The sequence below is a fragment of the Atractosteus spatula genome, chromosome 12 (genome assembly GCF_055471065.1).
Source record: "Atractosteus spatula isolate fAtrSpa1 chromosome 12, fAtrSpa1.hap1, whole genome shotgun sequence".
In the NCBI taxonomy this organism is placed as follows: domain Eukaryota; kingdom Metazoa; phylum Chordata; class Actinopteri; order Semionotiformes; family Lepisosteidae; genus Atractosteus; species Atractosteus spatula.
The window spans coordinates 13,616,067-13,635,576 of NC_142717.1; the positions used below are offsets into that span (position 1 = coordinate 13,616,067).

General features: G+C 37.6%; 1 protein-coding gene across 1 annotated transcript; it reads right to left on the bottom strand.

Moving 5' to 3' along the window:
• Nucleotides 1-735: 735 nt before the first annotated feature.
• On the bottom strand, nucleotides 736-15,974 carry LOC148822687 (nuclear receptor subfamily 1 group D member 2-like). Its single transcript, XM_088928686.1, has 8 exons — nucleotides 15,469-15,974; nucleotides 11,195-11,431; nucleotides 10,184-10,272; nucleotides 8,868-9,012; nucleotides 7,876-8,555; nucleotides 7,182-7,367; nucleotides 6,141-6,351; nucleotides 736-4,989 (listed from the first exon to the last, which is right to left on the bottom strand). The coding sequence occupies exons 1-8, from the start codon at nucleotides 15,485-15,487 to the stop codon at nucleotides 4,793-4,795; spliced, it is 1,764 nt and encodes a 587-aa protein (XP_088784812.1). The 5' UTR covers nucleotides 15,488-15,974; the 3' UTR covers nucleotides 736-4,792.
• Between the last annotated feature and the right edge of the window lie 3,536 nt (nucleotides 15,975-19,510).

The following is a 19,510-nucleotide window of genomic DNA, read 5'->3' on the forward strand; positions in this document are numbered from 1 at the left end:
ATCTAATTGCAGTGAAAAGCATCTGCTCATCTTAACGCACTCTATCAGCGTACAGTACTGTACTTTTCATATCATCCACCATATCAATAATTCTACGAGTGACTGTGTCATTCAAATAATATGTTTGCTCTTTTGCCAACGGTAAACAAAGTTCTTCAAAAATAATGTGGCGCTTACCTGCTTTAGCAATCCGCAAGCTTGCATTTTTTCCCCCGTTTCCGTTTCAGGAGTCGGTCTCCGGAGTTAAAAGAAGTTTTTATTTCATGCGCATGTGAGCGAAACAGAGACGCTCGGTGTATTTTTCTCAAATTAACCTAGGACAGTCCTTAAATATTTTTCTGTTATCTATCACGTTTTCTTGTGCTCACAAGATTGCCAGTGTTCTAAAACCATGCACATTCTCCTACCTCCCTATTTACTGGAGGTAACTTTTTTAAAATACAATTGGCCACTTCCGTTCGTATCACGCATTCCTATAGAATAGTGTAGAATTACATAGTAGCTCTAGTGTCCACTCAAGTACAGTATTAGCGCTATATCGTAGTACTTAGGCTGCGTATTTGACACATAAACTAATTTTATTAAAATAGTAAATATGAAAACCCGTCCTGATTTTTCACTGCAGACAACAAATTTCCAGGGTCATCTGGCGTACCACCTGGGGGCGCTCCGCGTAGTGGTACGCGAACCATAGTTTGAGAACCACGGGGTTAAAGGATTGAATGAGTCCTGTTACAATTTGAGATGTTCTACATGGTATATCATTTCGTCTTTTAATAATGTAAATATTTTAATAAACATGGAAAATACATTTACATTTGCATACAGATGAAAATCCTGTTCTTATTATTAATACAGTATACGAGAAATCATTTTTTACAGATGACAGCTAATTATATCCGGATACAAACAAGCTTATTTGTTATTGTTGCATTTGACTCAAAGTCTCCTGAATGTGTTATGTTTATATATTTTTTTCTAAAATATGATTTTCTACATGTACACAGGGAAGGCTTTCAATGATTTACTGTACACTAATACTGCAAAACTTAGTCCCTATGCTGGTTAGCAAGAGAAAAGTATTAGGGTATTTTTAGGCAACAGCACTAAGGCAAAATATTCACATGTAATACTTCATATAACTAGATATTCAAGCTTACCTATTTTCTGCAAAAAACTATGATGGCTTATTTTAGTAATTTGTTTAGTCACAATAAATTATCGAGCATGCAAATTTAATTGAACATGCTCACAACTGAAAGTACTACAACGTTCATTCTGTAAATGTACAGCAAACTATCTATCAATTACCTTCATCATTAGAACACATAAGACAAAATACCAACTCACAAAGTCCTTAATTTGCAAAAAGCAATGTTCTGATGTTACAGAAATGAAATTTCTTTTTCTCACTTCAGATGGGAAAGGCCTAGACAACTTTATCTCTGGTTTTGAAACCCACATCAGTACAACTTAACACTTCAGAGTTTAACAATGAAGACATTAACGTCTTACCGTATGCCCAAATTCTTATCTCATCTTACAAAAGAAAATAATATGAGCACATTTAACCATAATTGAACATTGTGTTAACAGATTATTAATCATTTTTAATGAAGTGGTTCAAAGTGGGGTGAAGAGGTACTAACAAGAGCACACGCTGAATGCTGAGTAATTTCCCTGTTCTAAATGTCTGATCTCAAATAACCCGATCTCAAATAACAGAAAAACACACCCTGCTCTCCAATTAGCTTTCTTAAGAATCTATTTTTATATTATCCAAAACAGTAAACAGAACCTGCAATCACTATAGCTACTGTTAAAATAATTCTTCAAAATATCAGGAACCTAACTTTATAGGAAATGGTTATGTGTGGAGTTCTATGGATTTCATCAACAGCACCTTTACAGTCATATATTTAACATCCATTTTTCCGATAATACATTTTTAAAAAAATGTTCTAAAACAGATAAATATTTACAGATTGAAAGTGGATTATGTGTATGAGATTCTACAAAATCCACAGAATACAGTTTTCTTCAGTTTCACGTTTGTGAATGGGACCTAGAGCAGTTTACCTCCTTGTGCTGTGGTACAAAGAAAGATCAAGTCAGAAATCTGTTGCATTAAAGCTGGACAAGAAAGATGACTCTGGACAAAAAAGAATTTATCAGACATTTGCCATGCTTGGCACACTGTCATCCTTATTCTGTCTGGGTGAACATTTCAACACATTTTACAAAAAACTTTTTTTGAACCTGCATGACTGTTAAATTATAAAGAAATTATATTCTGAACATCAGGTCTTAATAAACTTAAAAAACCTGTTCCATGATCCGGTTCAATAAACATTTCTGTGCAGATTATATGGAAAAAAGTGTACAATGTTTTATACAAAATTAAATAATATTTTTTTTAAATAATATTTTATTGTGAGGTAAGAATAACTCACAAAAAAGTTTTTAAAGAATGGAACAACTCTATTCTTTAAAGAGTTAGAGAATAGCTCACAATTAAAAGATGATATTTGAAGCTGTCTACTTCCCTATAAAAATGATCAAATAAAAACCTGAAAAAATAAGAAAATGAAAGGAAAATGTTTTCCCTGAATACAAACACCTTAAAAGAAGTGTTTTGGCTACCACATCTTTGTACTATATTGTAACATTGATTAACGCATTTGATTAAGCAATGTATCCAGACACCCAGTCGTAGAATACAAATGAAAGAGCCTTTATTACTTAGAGTGTAGTTCTGACAGTGCAACACATACTGTAGATAGCAGCCAAACCTTTTCTGTAAAAAATGTAAAGAATTCCATATGAATTGAATAATTTTCATAAAATCTGATTGCAAGCATTGATTATAAATTGAGAAAAGTGAAGAAAATGACATTCTGTTTCTGTACAAGGTTCTGCATATATCTTTATTTATATGGATATATATTATATCTATATACTGTATAATGTTTAGTTTACTTTTCACAGAGGAAAATAGTAATGACGTACAACCAAGACAAATGTTTGGGGATGTGCTGGTTACATGTATACATACAGCATAGAGGCGGGTTCATAAGATCACAACTTGAGTGAGGTGAGGGGAGAGATGACTATAAAACGCATTTCCATGACGTATTTCAACATGGGCACACAAACTTAAGGGAGCAAAGAGATGAAGTTTAGAAATACAATTCCCTAAACAATCTTCATGTTTTTTTTCCTGTCAATACATCAGATTATTCATTAACCTGCAATTACAGGAAGGGAAAAACAGCAGCTCTGGAAGTGCAAAACAGAGACACTGCAAAACAAACTGAGGAAGTTACTCAACTTGTTCTTCATGACCTTTCTGCACATCCTCCTAAATAAATAGCTTTTTATAAGTACGAATACTGGAATTTTGCTCGAAAGATTTACTAGAATAATTGTATAATATTTTAGACCCTTCAATAATGAACTACTTACTTTAGATTCTTCTGCTGTACAGTGCTTATTTTTTTGTTATACAACTTATTGCAATCATCCTTAAAGTGCTGTCATCCACATTTTTTTGCCTAACTTGTACTCTCACCAGTGTTACTTTCAAGTCGTTTTCTGTAAATCCGCCTCTAGACTGATGTGTGAAAGACGTTTTTGCTGCTGATAAAGACGAAGAAGAGTCAACAGACGCTTTAAGCTACTGAAATCGGATGTAGCACCACTCTGTAGTGGCGAGATGGTGGCACTACCACACTACCACAAATGCTCAAACGTGACTTTCAAAAACAGATTCTTCCCCCTCCCAACCTGCTCTCCCACATCCAGCATCGTCTAACTCCCGGCTTGTGTTTTTTTATATACATATAACAATAAAAATAAACTTCTTTATTTGAATACTAGCCATCTGTAACTTCATAACTGCAGAAAGAGACCACAATCTTTACACAATTATTTTGGGCAGTCAGTTAAGACTACAAATATAGGGTTGCTCTATGCATGTGGTAGAATTCAATACTGCTGATCAAGGTTTTAGGATTGCGAGATCTCTTTCCTATTTAAAGAACGTCGTAGCTTCCCAAAAACACTACCAATAATAACAATACAATACACATTTGCACCATTACTACCAACTGAAATAAAAGAGAAATGTCATGTATCTTCCCGTTGTGGGATAAAATCCATCTACTTTAAATTGCTGGCAGATCAAAGCTTTCTATGGAGAACAGGCAGTAAACATACACAAGATCTGATCAAACAGAATAGCCATGCATTAGCAGCAAATACCACATTCTATTATTTAATTTTTTGAGGGGTAAAACATTATTAAGCCCCATTACTGGCCAGGCATTATGCGAGGTTTCATTAGGCACAATCTGTCTTTTGAACATCTATATCAACCTCATCATGCCTGGACACATTAACTATGGTGGTGTGCAACACAATTCGATAATAATATACCTCTCTCTGTAACTAAACAAAGACAACAAAAAAAAAGACAAAAATGGTCACATATTGCACTCATATTGTAGACAGCTTTTCTTTCAACAAAAAAGGTGCTTCTTAAGAGTTTTGTCCTTGCAAACAGCACACACGCATAGACTTTTGTGCGTGTTTCTGAGTTTCTGCAATAGGCAGATAAGCCATACAGTACAGAGATATTCAGTCTTGCCTCTTAACACACTTTTTCCACAAAGAAATTGTGAAGGAAAATGTTAAGTGTGCACATAAATAGTAACATTCTACATAATAAAATATACAACAAAATCATTGAATTTGAATGTAGTAGAAGGGTCCAGAGACAGAATTGTATGGTCTATGGATGAACTTTGAAGGCTAGCAGTTCCTCTGAGTGCATGTTGTTCAAGGAGCGCAAATCAGGTAGCTTCAAAAGAAGTTTGGTAAAGATAGAGGCCTCGTTCGGGTGGTTTTTCATGATTAAGGTTCTGAGTGCCCTGATAAGAGTTTCCTGCAGTGCTTCCACTGAGTTCACATTCTCGATCCCTGAACGATCTGCAGAGAAAAGGGGCACAGAAATAAAACACGGTTGTAAGAGCAATGTCTTCAATTAATTCAAATCTACTCTTTCATTTGTTTGTTTTTTAAAGTTGTGTGACATGGAAAGACAAAGATGATTTTGTAAGCGACTGCAACATTTCGTATCGGCAGGTCACAACATGCACTGGTTTTCATTCCAGTGAAGCTCTTTATTAATTAAACGTATCAAACTCTGAACGTTTCCCTTTTTTTCCAAGTTAATTAAACTCTCACATCAGAAGGATGGGGTCAGAATTTAACATGACCCCTGTGTCAGATGTTACCTGTGACAGATCCCCTCCCAAGTAGAGTTTGTTTTTAAATGACCAGGTGGTCATTTTATTCACTGAACATACATCCCTAAAAATGCTTATAATATGAGTAATATGAGACACGTGTCTTCCCACCTGTTTCTTTACATCTTTAATGGATTACCAATTAGGAGTTGTTTGGAAAGCTATGGTAGAACAACTATTTTTAAACCATGTTACACAGATCTGTTTGCTCATTTAATTGGAATAACATCTATAATAGACATTATTTAACTAAAACTTAAATGTAGATATCAGTTACAATTAAGAAACTTTTTAAGTGTTCAATAAAAAGCTATTTTGGAACAAAAGCCAGAAAAGAGACGCTTCCCAGAACCAGGAGTGGGAAGCACTCCTACAAGACTATTCAATCCCATTACTCAGCTTCTTCATTTTTGCAGTCACAACATTCATAGAAAAACAAGCTCATCCTAAAGACATCGTTTAACAAAACCGTGCAAAAAACTCCTCAAGACCACTGCTAGGTATTTTAATGGTTTTATAAAATAACTAGGCAATTATAAATGAAACACTTATGTGTTTAATTACGAGCACGTGTTCGATACCACAATTATATCTTATTAATTTTATTTTAGAAAATAAAAAATCATTATTTCCTAAATTAGAACTTAGAATGGTGGCACCTACAAATTAACACACGGGCCAACTGTACTTCATCTTATGGTATCTGAAATTACCAGAAAAAGTCGTACAACATTAAACATTTTCTTACATGCCAAGGCATACATGATACGTTTTTTTTTGTAAATTGTAGGACCAAACTGCCAGGCACGAACAGAAACGGCCTTTACTTACCAGCAGAAACCAGAACGACTGCAGTGAACAGGCTCATTTCCTCCTCACTGAGCTGCAGAGCAAGCAGTTTCTCACTGAACTCAAACATTGAGTTCAGCAAGTCTCCTGCCCCCATGGAACGCAGTGCATCCACGCTGTACTTTTTCCCACTTAGGAAAGTGACTGTACGGTCTTTAGCATCGAACAAGGATGCAAAACGTACCATTAAAACCTGTTCAGGTTAACAGAGCATAAGATCAGGGGAAGAAGAAAAAGCATTCTATAATGCTCACACTCAATCAGACCAATCTTCAAACACAGAGAAAGCAGATGTGTCTGAGAAAATACCCATTTCCCCCTCATATTTTTTTCTAGAATTTTCTCTTCACTTTATTTAACTCAGATTTAGCTCTGAGTTAATGCCCATCTGATAAAATGCCCATTTGATCAAACAAAACCACAAAATGAGGCTGAATGCATGCATGAGGGTTTCAAGGCTCAGACTTTAAAGTAGAATTCATCCAAACAAGAAATGTAACTTTAATAAGTTAATTTCACAGATTTCTCAGGATGATTAATGATTTATATGAGATACTCAAAAAGTGCCCGGTGAAAATCATACTCTACAATGTATTGTACTCAAACTTTATGAATGGTAAACTGAGGTTTTGAAGGGGTGGGCAACATGTCTCTGTATGGCACTGTTATTGCCTTTGGCTCTCAAAATGTCTGCTATTTAATTCAAATGTCTTACATGTAGTAAGTACCCCTTCCTCTACACATCCCTGTCTGTATCCCTAGTTCTTGTAATATGTTTAAAGCACAACTGGTGGCATGAGTGAATATACCAAATGAGACAAAATTGCTCACAGATGTGTAATTCTGCATTTTAACCACAGTTTCAACTGAAGGCTAAAGAATAATCAACAATGAATAAGCTTAAAAAGATAAAATCTGTTTGAATAACAACTAGAGAAGGACTCAAAAGATCCATGCTTGATCCACGTAAAGCTGAGCTCTGAACCCTAATGCTTTGGTGAGTTGGTACTTAAAATCACACACCTCAAAAGTGCCAGCTTTCAGCAGGCTGACTTGGTCATGCTGACAGAGATCTCGGAATCCAGGGATGCGTTTGGCGAACTCCACCACCTCTCGCACAGCCGGGGTGAAGCTCATGGAAAATTCCTCCCAAATATCGTGGCCTGACTTGCGTGGGTCAACATAGGGAGACATACTCATTGGACAGACCTACAGAAGCACAAGAACATTCACAAATATTAATTGTAAGCCAGTACAATAAGAAATTATAACACACATTACCTACAAAAATACAGACTAGCAGAAATAAAACTTAATGATGATCATTAAATGTTGCCTGATGTCAAAGGGATGGTGGCTGATATAAAATACTAGAGTCAGCACAGACTGTTATTTATGTAGTTTCACTCTAATGTGCAGAAATGCTAAAGATAAAGAGAAAACACAGCTGATAGTTCTGACATTTGAAGTGAAAAGACGGCAACAGGGAGTGTAACAGTCTTTACATTTAAAAAATGCAGCACAAATTGTACTCAGATTCTCCCTTTTAACTCACAGGTTTTGACCTCATTCCGATTTGCCAAAGATGTGTATAGTACTAAGAAAAAAATATTCTTCACAGTACACGTATACATTTCTGTTGACCTTGCAGGTAATACAGATGGTGCAGTTTTCAAAGGCACACCATGCCTATTGCCATGAAGAGTATTTCACTTACCAAGTACATCCTGTTTCCCCCACTCCATACAGGTCCACTGAAACTCCTGCTGGCTGTTTGATCATGGTCTTCCTGGCCTTTAAGGGAAAAACTGTTTGTATAGCCTGGGCAGCAGCCACTGGCGAGTCCATTAACTTGCCTGACGGGACAGTAAGCCAAGGAATCCTTTCTAGGAAGTCCATTGTTTATATGTGGGTTCCTGCTGCCCAAATGGTGGTAGCCACCAAAGCTGTTGTGGTCGTTCCTGTTGTACCAGCTTCCTTGCTTCTCCTCTGTGTTATCACTTACCCTCTCTCCCCCATTCAGAGAAGGCAGATCTTCACCACATGGACTCGGCTGCTCCTGGTTATACATGAAGGTCTCCTTGTGGGCCCTGGTGACACTCCCGATGACCTCTTCCTCGCCACTGTCGGAACTAGAGGACGAGGGCGTCGGAGCCGTCTCCATCTCATCCAGGCTGGGCTGTATGGGTTCCGGGTCTGGTTGGGGCTCCTCAAGGACAGAGGGGGCGGATGAGGGAGGCAACGAGGAGAGAGAATCCCGTGAATGTTCGGGAACAGCCTCACTGGCCAGCGCCTGTCCATGAAGCTGACTGTTGTTCATAATGTTGTTCATGGCGCTCTGCATCTCCAGCAGCATGCGCTGCTTTTCCCTCTTTGGGATGCGGCCAAATCGAACAGCTGGAAGTAAAAAAAGAAAAAAGGAAGCAATCAGCAATGACTGTATAGTTTAAGCGATCATCATCATACGTCTTATTCACGATTACAGTGAAACGCTGATGCTAAGTCTATTCTAATTTCATGGAAGTGTCATGATGAGGGAGGAAAGAGAAAATGTTCCCGTTTGCACCATCACTGCCATACAATATCACAAACTATTTCGCTTGGCTGCCCAAAAGCTAATTTAACAAATAGAAAAATCAAGCAGAACAATGGCTACCAACTCATTTTTTCAACTAGGGTTGCAGGCAGTAGGCGAAAAAGCATTCTCACCATCTCTGGACATTCCAACTAATAAACACTTTTTAAATCGGCATTGCTGGCATCGGTTCCTGTTTATTCGCATTATTGGACAGTTTTCATTCTTAAGGCACTTCTTATACTGGATATTTTGTTGGATGCTCCGTCTAAAAAAACCCTACAAAAAAAAAAGGAATTTGAAATGTCACTCTTCAGGAGTGCAATTTACAACACAAATACAAGCATTACACTGTTTGATTCTTAACATTTCTCTACAAATCAACGAAGGTCTTATTCCTGGCTGTCATTATGCACACCGTCTGTTGTTGCTTTAGGTCATTAGTTAACTTAGCCACTTGACAACATCGATGGATTTCCGAGATATCTAAGACACGGATTTCTTCAGTTCTTTTTGACTAGTCTGTATAGTTCTCTACGTAACTTTTAGCACATAAGAAAACACATTTCGAAATTTGCTGCAAAACACAGAGTTACAGTAGCATTTACATTCATCTTAGAATGAGTTCTGCCACCTAATGTATAACTATTCATATTTAGGCCACAAAATGGAATATAAGTCTAAAATAGAAATGTGAACTATTTTTACAGAAACTTGTCATTCCCTAAGGATATTGATCTCAGATCTACAGTTTAGTTCAGGTGGCCATAACCTAGTTTATCAATTTAAAGTATCTCTTCTATTCAACCGAAAACAATGGCAAAATTCTTAACTTTTAAAGAATTTAAAATCATATTAAAAAGGAATATTTACTGAAAAGCATTAAACAAAGCTGCATAAACCAATTTATAACACAAAACCTCCACCTCAGGGAAGAATTGCTTGCAATCCAACTCTATGTCCCTTGTGAGACTCTAGAAATAATGAGCTTCTTTTTGAAAGCAATTTGTATTAATAATATAGAGTTAAAATTGCTTTCAATACTGATTCAATGTGAAAGGATTTTTTATGGAAAACTTTCAGAGCTGCAGAAATAAGAGTCTGCTAGCAAATCAAATGTATTCACACACACAAAGGCAAAAGGACCATTAGACTGTTCGAAGGCTATAATTTTAAAGTAGTACTCCAAACAATCTGCTGTAATATGTTACAGAAGCGGGCTTAACTCTCAATACTGCAGATCCATTCTTTGCATTAGCTTCTTCAGTCAATAATAAGACAACACTGGAAGTACAATCTCAGGAGAAGTTTTGTTTCCTTTGTGTTATTATACAATGGGGAGTTTATTTTCTATAAATGTATATTCTACTATATGGGTTGCTTTTTAATTTTTATTACTAGGATCTGAAACATCCTAACGGGCACTATTTACACTGGAACTTATGCTCACCTTACATCCCTCACAGGCATGAACACCGTAGTGGAACCCCGATGCAACATCTCCACACACCTTACAGAGAAGAACCATGCCATTTATCTCTGCAAAAATAAGAACACACAAAGGATATGTGGGTGTTAAAACGTAATCAACTGACTTGTTCAACCACAACAAATGCACAACGTTACGGAACCACCAGAACCCTTCACTGCTGGAACAAAGACCCTCAGGGCTGTAGAGTTTGTTAGATGGGGCCACACGTGCACTTGTCTGTTTGTCAAGAACATGGTGAAGGATGATTCAACTGACTATAACACATTTCTCCATTGTTCTTGAGTCTGTACTTTGCCAGGTGTGATGAGTGGTTGCTGTACTGCAGCTTGACTATAGTATTAGGCTCTGTGGAGATCTCGGCAGACCCATTTTAACGTAACTAGCTGCTCACGGCCCAGGATGACATTTGCGTTCTTCAGATCTACAGCTGCCTGCCTCTTTTGCTTTGAACTAACGCCTGGACATCGTGATCCCGGAGTACGTGCTACCGCCCACTCCTGCCCTTTGCTGATGATGTCTTTCCCTCAGAGTTCCTCACAGACATCACTTTAGACACTGGTGCCCTTAATCTGGATGAATGAATGGATGAATGTACAATATATAATAAAAGGTAAGAAAGATATACTTTCATTACGCCTTTATCATTCTCCTGTTGGAAATAACGTTTTATTTACCCCTTCCTTTCTATAACCATATCCCTTAAGAAATACACAAATACGCACTACTATCTTTAACTAAAGGTCTACAAAGTCAGTGTTGTTTAAACAATTAAAATCAGAGCCAAAACTGACAGTTTCCCATTATCACACTCAATTACGGGAAAAACGCAACACTGAACCTTACGAAACATACCTTATTGTGGAGGCTTGCGAACCCCACGCTACAGTGCATCAGAAAAGCACTCCTGTTCGCAAGTGCTCTGACTCAGCCCTGCACTAGTGACCTCTTTACTGTTGGAACTGTACTAACTTGTAATTCCACACTTGGCAGCGGAGGACGAGCGGCCCGGCTTGGTGGTGGAGTGGTGACGGCTGTGGCCCTGGACTCCGCTGCTCACACAGCCATCAGCCAACAGGTCACCCCTCTGGCCCGGGGACGCTGGGAGAGGTGGGGAGGAGGACTGGTAGCTGCTGTTGGAGCTGTCGCTGTGGCAGGACTCCGGGCTGGAGGCCGAGCTGGAGGAGCTAATGTACGCTATCACACCTCCTGGAAGAAAAGACAGAGCCACAGAAGAAACAAGACAACTTCAGAGCTCAGCGGCAACCAGAGTCCCACTTCCTATGTCAGCAAAAATAACTCCCCAACTCTGTGCTACATGTAGCTTTAACATATTGTGACGACAAAAGAGCAGCCGCATTCTTTTTCTCAGACCATGTTTAGGTCTAACTGGTTACTGGTCACCTGCATAACAGAAAAATGGGAATTCTAAGAGTGGGTTGAAAAATCCGTCTAAAAATACACCCGAAACATACTGGCCTTCGCATATTATGAAAATCGGATGATAACTGAGTTTTACCACATTTACAGGAGGCTGTTACAGTTTGCGGCAAATACTGCTTCATTCACAATATCACGTCACCACTGTTGTCATAGCAGAATTTTCACTGAAGGGGGGAATGAGTACAAGCTATACTCAGATTTCCAGAAATGTGGAAATGTCTTGGTGTGGTAAGATTCCACTTGAAGGTTACGTGTCAAACAATGATAAGGGGTGAAACGTCCAGTTGGATCTAGGTAGCTAGCGGTGTACCAAAAGGATCTATGTGGGACCTGCTGCTCCTCTTGATTTGATCTTCAACAAACTCAACCTTGGACACGATTCATAAAGTTGTTAAAGTTTAACAGTGTGTTTATGTTCAATCATAAAGCAGACTACACACACATATCCAATAGACCAACAGCTACAAAACAGATATGAAAGGACTTGGACATCACCCACAAACACACAGACATATGGTAAATAAATTTCAAACGTGACACATACAAACTACTACACACAGGTAGCAGATCTGCACATCAAAATGGATAGTGATAAACATGAAGAATTGACATTTAAAAAGAATTTAGTTAATTCATCAAAACCTTTATTCAGACAATACAAGAATGTGTCAAAATACTAGGATATATAAAAAAAAAATTAAAAAGAAGGAGGTAACGTTGAAACTATATGATACATTTGCAAAACCACAGACTGGATTACATTAAAGTATCGCTGCCCTTGAAAGGGTTTAAGAACAGAAACCAGATTAGATTCCTTATTTTACATCACATGGGCAAAAGGAATTTAATCTCTTCAGACATGACCAAGAAAGACTGTTGAACGATTTGATTCAAGCTTTCGAAATTCCCAAACATCAAGGAAACCCACAGATCTACACTGGAGCTCAACAACAAAGACATAGGATCACAAGCGGTAGTTAGAAGTGAAAACATGAAAAGGCATTTTATACAGTTGTGGTGGAACAAACTGCTCACTGAGGCTGGCAGTCTTCAAGAAGACATTTGATGAGATTTGGGGATTTATCTGTAACAACCAATCAAGCAAGTGTGACGGGCTAAATGGCCTCTCTTGTTTGAAGCCCTTATATTCTATGCTTAAATATAACAATGAAAGGGAAACCAGTTCATTTGCATACTCCATTGCTGAAAACAGATGTAGGTAATCAAGTTTCAAAATAAAAAAAACGAAAGAATCAAAGTGTTTCTACCGTGGCTTTATAAAAGAATAGACAGAAACTAAGACTTACAGTATGTTGGAGAAACTAGTTTTCACTTCAATTCACTTGCACTGCAAGTGAACAAATTCTTCGTAACATAAAAAGTAGGTTAGGTCATGATACTACACTTAATTTATCTGAATGTACAGTTAAATGTTCTACTGGTAAATTAGCAGAGTCTAGTCTAGGTAATTACCCAGAGTGCAATAAGGTGAAGTCAATATTTTTACAACTTTAAACAACTCTTATAAACTTCATAAAAGCTACTAGACTTATACATTCACTAGCATGTTTAGACTTGATCTGATTATCTTCCTGTAACGAAATTCCTGTGAAATACACTCATGTGGTATGAAATAGGTATGTAATAGGGGTCTATTAAGGGTAATTAAACATACAAATATAAAGGTATCTTAATTGTTGTTCTTTCTGTGCTCTGCTCCTAAGTATCACAACAAGTAATACCATTCCTGTTTTGAATGCTTATAATCATTTGCACCTTCACTAACCTTCACTTTTTTTAGTGTGTTCTCTTCAGTCAGGATCAAATTTCTAAATGGCTTTCACAAATGGATACGCTATACTAACTGAAAGGTTTCTTCTTTTACTATGTTCTTTGACAGATAAAAAAATATATATATATATTTTGTATGAGTAGGTTTCTTTAGAACACCCTCCACTGCTGCATCGGGATTGCTAAACTAAAACAGATATGGAGGAAATGAGTCAAAAGGAGAGATTCAGTATCAGTACAAACAGCAACAAACAAATAACCACTCAAATCTTTTGTGGGCTTTTCACTTTCACACTATAAAAAAATCCCCTAAAAATCTACCAGACTGCTCACACTTAAGACATGTCACCATACTGTACATGAGGAAGGTTAATTAGACCATACAGACTTGCTGAGGGTTTTAATCTATTCTATTGGGTGACCTGGTTTCCCTCACTCCTTGCTGAACACAGTTGAATAATACTGTTACATAATCTTGGTTTAAAACGGGTGTAAGAGATGAAGTCTGGCCTAATCGTACATACTGTATGCTGAAGTCCAGCCGTGAACTGTAACAGCTTCAGAAAATTCAAAGTATAAGAATATAAAGTGTATAAGAGCACACAAAGGGCACAGAGCACAAATATTTCGACAGAAAGCATGGGGTAATAAAAACTAAAAATCACTTAGTCGTCATAATTCAGAAATATAGGGAACTGAATGTTGCAACTCTGCAGATTCAAATTTCACTTTTTAGCTCGAACAGCTTCTGGTTGAACAGTTGCCCACAATATTTACACAACCAATTCAGGCAATGAATGTATTTTATTTATTGGCATAGACAAAATCTAAATGGTGAAGAAAATCTTGCTAAATCAGGCAAACGGAAAATGAACACTCAAGTTAGCACCAGGGGGCAAGACTGGACTATACCCTGGGTGAGACATCATTCTAGCCAGGATACATTTTAGGAGATATGCACTGAAAGTGCCCAGGCACTTCTGAAATAATTACACACCGTGTATTATACAAAATATTTTTTTTATTTACAAAGATGAGTGTGCTGATATTAAAATAGTCGTTAACGCAAGTCGCTGCTTTCGGAATGTAATGTATTTTTGCCTCAGAATGGTTGAAAATAGCCAAATTAAATAACGCCTTGTAAAGAATTCGTATAAGTGCTGAACGACAACAGTATTCGAACAATTCTGTAATTTTGTCCAGAATCATAATTCCAAAACCTCGCTTCACCTTTCCAAAATAAGATGTTAAGATAGCGTGTATCCTTTTAGGAGGATGCAAATACAGCAACAACACACCATCAGTTCGTCTATTAGCAAACCAACGGGTCAAGCTAAGCGTTACATAAAACGACGAGTTTTTTTTTTTAGTTTCAATAATGTAGCTTGTATTCATCCGTTTAGTCCCTTTTTTTTCCCCCTAGAAACCGTACTGGAGTCTCCCATTCCCGGATCCGCCCCCACGTGTCCATGCCATGTTTTCTCCGGGAAGGCGCCGGATAACTAGGTCACCAAAACACTCTCGCCCTGGCTCACGTGTATCCGCAGCTGCTCCCCGCACCCGCAACCGTGCAGAATTATACAACCGCTGCGTCAGCCGTTCCCTCGCCCAATCAGGGAAGACGCACGGCGGAGCGTAAACAGAGTTGCACATGGCTAGGCTCGCCGGGCCATGTGAGTAAGACAACTGCACTGCTGCTGAAGCCAACTGCCACAGTAATAACAACCCCCTGGCACTCCTAACCCATATTTCTCAGAGATTTAAACGATTAGACACTTCTGCGTGTTAGCAAAAGCGCACACACCTTATGTTCCACCGAAACGACACAGTTTTTTTTCTTTATTTTCGCTGAATACCTTTCAACCAGAAGTGACTAGATTTCTTTACATTCATTCATTCTTCCTGTCACTGGATGGCTTCCCTGGCAAAATAAACAGATCATGTCTACACATATTTTCAGATTAAATTCACAAGTAAAAAAACACGACAGGGTGTTTTATCTGAAACCTTACCAGCTTTTGTTGATTCCATGTCTTCCGACTTTAAAGAGCCTCCCCAGCTGAAGAATGATCCAGGTTTCTCCAAGTTGACCAAATGTGAAGTCGCTTGCACCGGCAGCCGTTTGTTAACCAGAAATATCGATAGTCTTTAAGTTACAAAAATAACACCTATCTTCTATTTTTACCTGTTTAGAGCTAGTCAGCTTAGAGCTAGCCCCAGATTATATCTTCTTACCAACTCTTCCGAACCGTAGTCTTACAGCTAGAATGATTTTGTTTTAATGAGCTTTTTTTTAGAAATACATTTTGTGAAACATTTCCTTCGATAAATCGTTAGCTACGTGTTCTCGCTTTGTTGCTGCTTATCTCCAGTACTGCTGATCAGTAGCTCTTACACCATTTCTGCTGCGCCTCTGTCTTATTCCAAATGAAAGCAAAACAGAATATAAACTTGGAAGACAGGTGACAGCAGCCCTATCCACCCTGCCTTCTCTGACTCCTCAAGTACTGAATGTACTGTACAGAGAAGCGTTATCATGTGACTCAGTTGTCTCACTACCGCGGCTCCTCCTCCAGCCCAGCTCTTCAGTCATTTTAACCCAGTGACACACTTTTGTAGTTCACTTAGAACAGGGCAGGGGTGCATAAATGGGTGTCCTGCGTTACACCACATAGAAAATGGTCGAAACGTGCCTTAAATAGTCACATTTAATTTAATAAATTAATTAATTTATTTAAAAACTGTTGTGAATTCACATTCACTCTTGGCAAACATTATCGAAAAATAAAATAAAAGCACGGTGGTGTTTATTAACGACGTTTAAAAACATTTCTAGAGCATGCATATTAATAAAAGTGCTATTTTTTTTTTACAAAATGTGCCTAATGTAGATTTTTTTTTAATTCTCTAAACTTTTTCGTGTGTTTGATATTTCCAGGTTGAAACATGACAATCAAGTTCTTTTCGGCTTGTCACGCTCCTGTATTCCATTGCAGGGTTATTAGCAATGACGTCTTCTTCAGAAGTGCATAATCAACGGCACTCGAGCAAGGTCAATCTTACACATTAATTGGGAAGTTATTTGAGGAAAATCCCAAAGTCTCAGGGAAAGTCAATGAATGTTGGGAAACAATACCTCAGTAACTAAAAGAAAAGGCTAGAAAATAATTTCGTGCAGCACCATGGGAGTTGTGGTTAGGGCTCTGCACTGGGGATTGTAGGTTGAAATCCCAGGTGGCACATAGCAGTTGTCCCCCATGTCTTTTATTAATTTCACTAGTAAATGACCTGCAGGTCATCATTAAATGAGAACTTACTCTCAGAATTCCTACAACAGATTATAATATTTTTCCACTAGAAAAAACAGTAATAATGTAATAACAGATATACACAACCGAACAACTGTCAGTGTGTTTTTTACAAAGTCCGTGGACATTTTGCAGCTCTGTATATTTAATTTATGTCTTTCAAAAGTGAATTACCAGACCGATACATTAATAGTAGTTTTATTTAATAAAAGGTCCATAAAGAGACCAGAAAACTCACATGAATTCCAAGTTTAAACATGTTTGCTTTGTATGAAATTAGCAATATGAGTATTTGTAAGATATCATCAGTAATAGTGCAGATAGAAAATAATCAAGATGTCAGAATGTCTTTTTTGCCTAATAATAATTTACTTTTTAAATATTGTGTAGTGATAATTATGCAACATCTTTCATTTCGCAAACAATTTTTGTTTGTGTTTTCATTTAGAGGTGAGGGGTATAATCTGCCCAGTCTGAAAGTGACTGGTTGATCTGGGGCCAGTTGGCAACCTTGCCTATGACCAAGAGCCAGAAGACTTGCTTTTTGTTCTGTAAGCCCGAAAAAAAACAGCCTTACAGGCAGCAGGCATTACTGGTACTTTTACAGTTCTATAGGTAGTCTGCCCAAATACACGCGCCTCTATTAATTGGCTGCTTGAGCAAATTTACTACCAAAGTATGTGAGGGGCATAGAACTGACTTCTGTCTTCTGTCTATGTTCCTCAATGAAAACAACTAATCTTGCACTGGGAAAAAGAAAGTTTTTGCCACTCGCTTAGTTTAAATTTGTAATGACTGCATTTTGTTACCAGAACATAGAGCTAGAAATGTGATATTGTTTTGTAGTTTGTTCTTGGAACTCCTTCGATATGTGCTATCTTCTGATTTTTTTTTTTTAGTTGCAACCATTTTTTAAGTCACAACTAATAGGTTTATTCCATGCTGAAAAGAGAAGAAAGAAAACACCACAGCCGAAACGTTGTGTTTTCTTCCTTCTCTTTTCAGCATGGAATAAACCTATTACTTGTTCCTTTGCAGCCTACGCATGCTGACGCAGCTCCCCACCTGAACAATTTTGTAAGTCATACTCTTTTTGCATGATAGCTTGTAATACTGTTGGTCACTTTGGATAAAGACAGGAGTTTAAAACTCTTAAAGTCCTTTCAGAGTCTTTCGATCTAATTATCTACTTCACTATAACCATAATTGTAATATTTCTAACCAGGGCCCCAGTTTTTTAAGAGACAACTGTCACTTTAATGAAGTGAATTATATGATTAATCAGTTGTAAAACATGAACAATAATTAGACTATTCAATTAACTGCTCAAAGTGCAACAAACACCAGACGAATTTCAGCTTTTTAAACATGGTCTTAATCGGTAAATATACAATTAACTGGTCTAAAGACGTTTTACCTGATTTCACATAGGGCTTTTTGAAGAATCAGCAATTTCTCACTCATTCAATAAAAGGTGCATTGTAGGGTGAGCACAGGAATTTTGGGGTTTTGGAATATGCAGGCTCTATAACTTCTCCTGGTGGTGGCGAACTGGCCTGGGATCCTGAGATTGTGTTTAGTCAAGTCATAAACAACAGACACGTCTCAAAACGCAGAAGAGACCCATAAAATAGCTCATCTCCTGCAGTAGTGGATGGCATATCTACTAGATGTGGTTATCCACCAACCGGCACTTCTGCTCAGCTATTTCTATCCAGATCCACAGAGTGAAAAGTGAGAAAAAATGAATGCAAAAATAAGAATGAATGAAAAATAATAAGTGTGGATGCTGAGGGTGGAAGTGCAAAACACATTAAATGACAAATGTCTGTTTTATATTAAGGTTTAAATAGAGAAAATGATTAAACTTCACATTGCTGTTTGCAAAAGACATTTACACATACCGCAATATGAGTTTATGAAAGGGATGAGGTAAGATCTCCATAATAATACTGATATACTACAATAAGACTAATACGGATACTAATATATTACAATAGCAATACCACAAAAACAGATCTGTTTCATTAATGAGAAAGTAGTCTGAAGTTACCGTAAAGGAGCAAGTAAAGGTTTATCCGATGCTGAAAAGAGAAGAAAAGAAACACAACGTTTCGGCTGTGGAGCCAACACACCCGAAGAAGGCTCCACAGCCGAAATGTTGTTTCTTTTCTTCTCTTTTCAGCATGGAATAAACCTTTAGTTGTTCCTTCGCAGCCTACGCATGCTGGCGCAACTACCCACCTGAACTACTGGAGTTACTGTATTTTGTCAGTGAAGGTTGGGATGAGATATAATTGACCACATTCAAAGGGAAGCAACTGGGAAGATGTGTGATGATGTGAAGATGGTGCAACACTGTCCCAGATCCCATGGAAGGAGAACTTCATATGGAGTGATAATGTGCATGTACTTTAAATATGAGGGAAACCTGCCTTGAAGATGACCTGGGGCTTCAATAGATAACAGAAACAGAAACTGGGGGATGAATGCCACATAAATGACAAGTCATGCTTGGTTTGTCATTGAGAGATCAATTTCTTCTTGTAAATGATCATTTACCTTTGCTGCTGTAATATATAGTGCCTTCAGAAAGTATTCACCCCCACCTGGACTTTTTTCACAATTGTTGCAAACTCAAATAAAAATACATTTATATGTAATTAATGTATTATCTTGTCACTAATCTACACAAATTATGATGTCAAAGTGGAATGAAAGTTCTGGAATTCTTTTACTGTACATG

Coding starts and splice junctions, on each gene's coding strand:
- LOC148822687 (XM_088928686.1), bottom strand. Junction 10,273..11,194: donor TGCCAAGTGTGGAATTACAA/GTTAGTACAGTT, acceptor TTATTTTTGCAG/AGATAAATGGCATGGTTCTT. Junction 4,990..6,140: donor AGTCGTTCTGGTTTCTGCTG/GTAAGTAAAGGC, acceptor TTTTCTCTGCAG/ATCGTTCAGGGATCGAGAAT.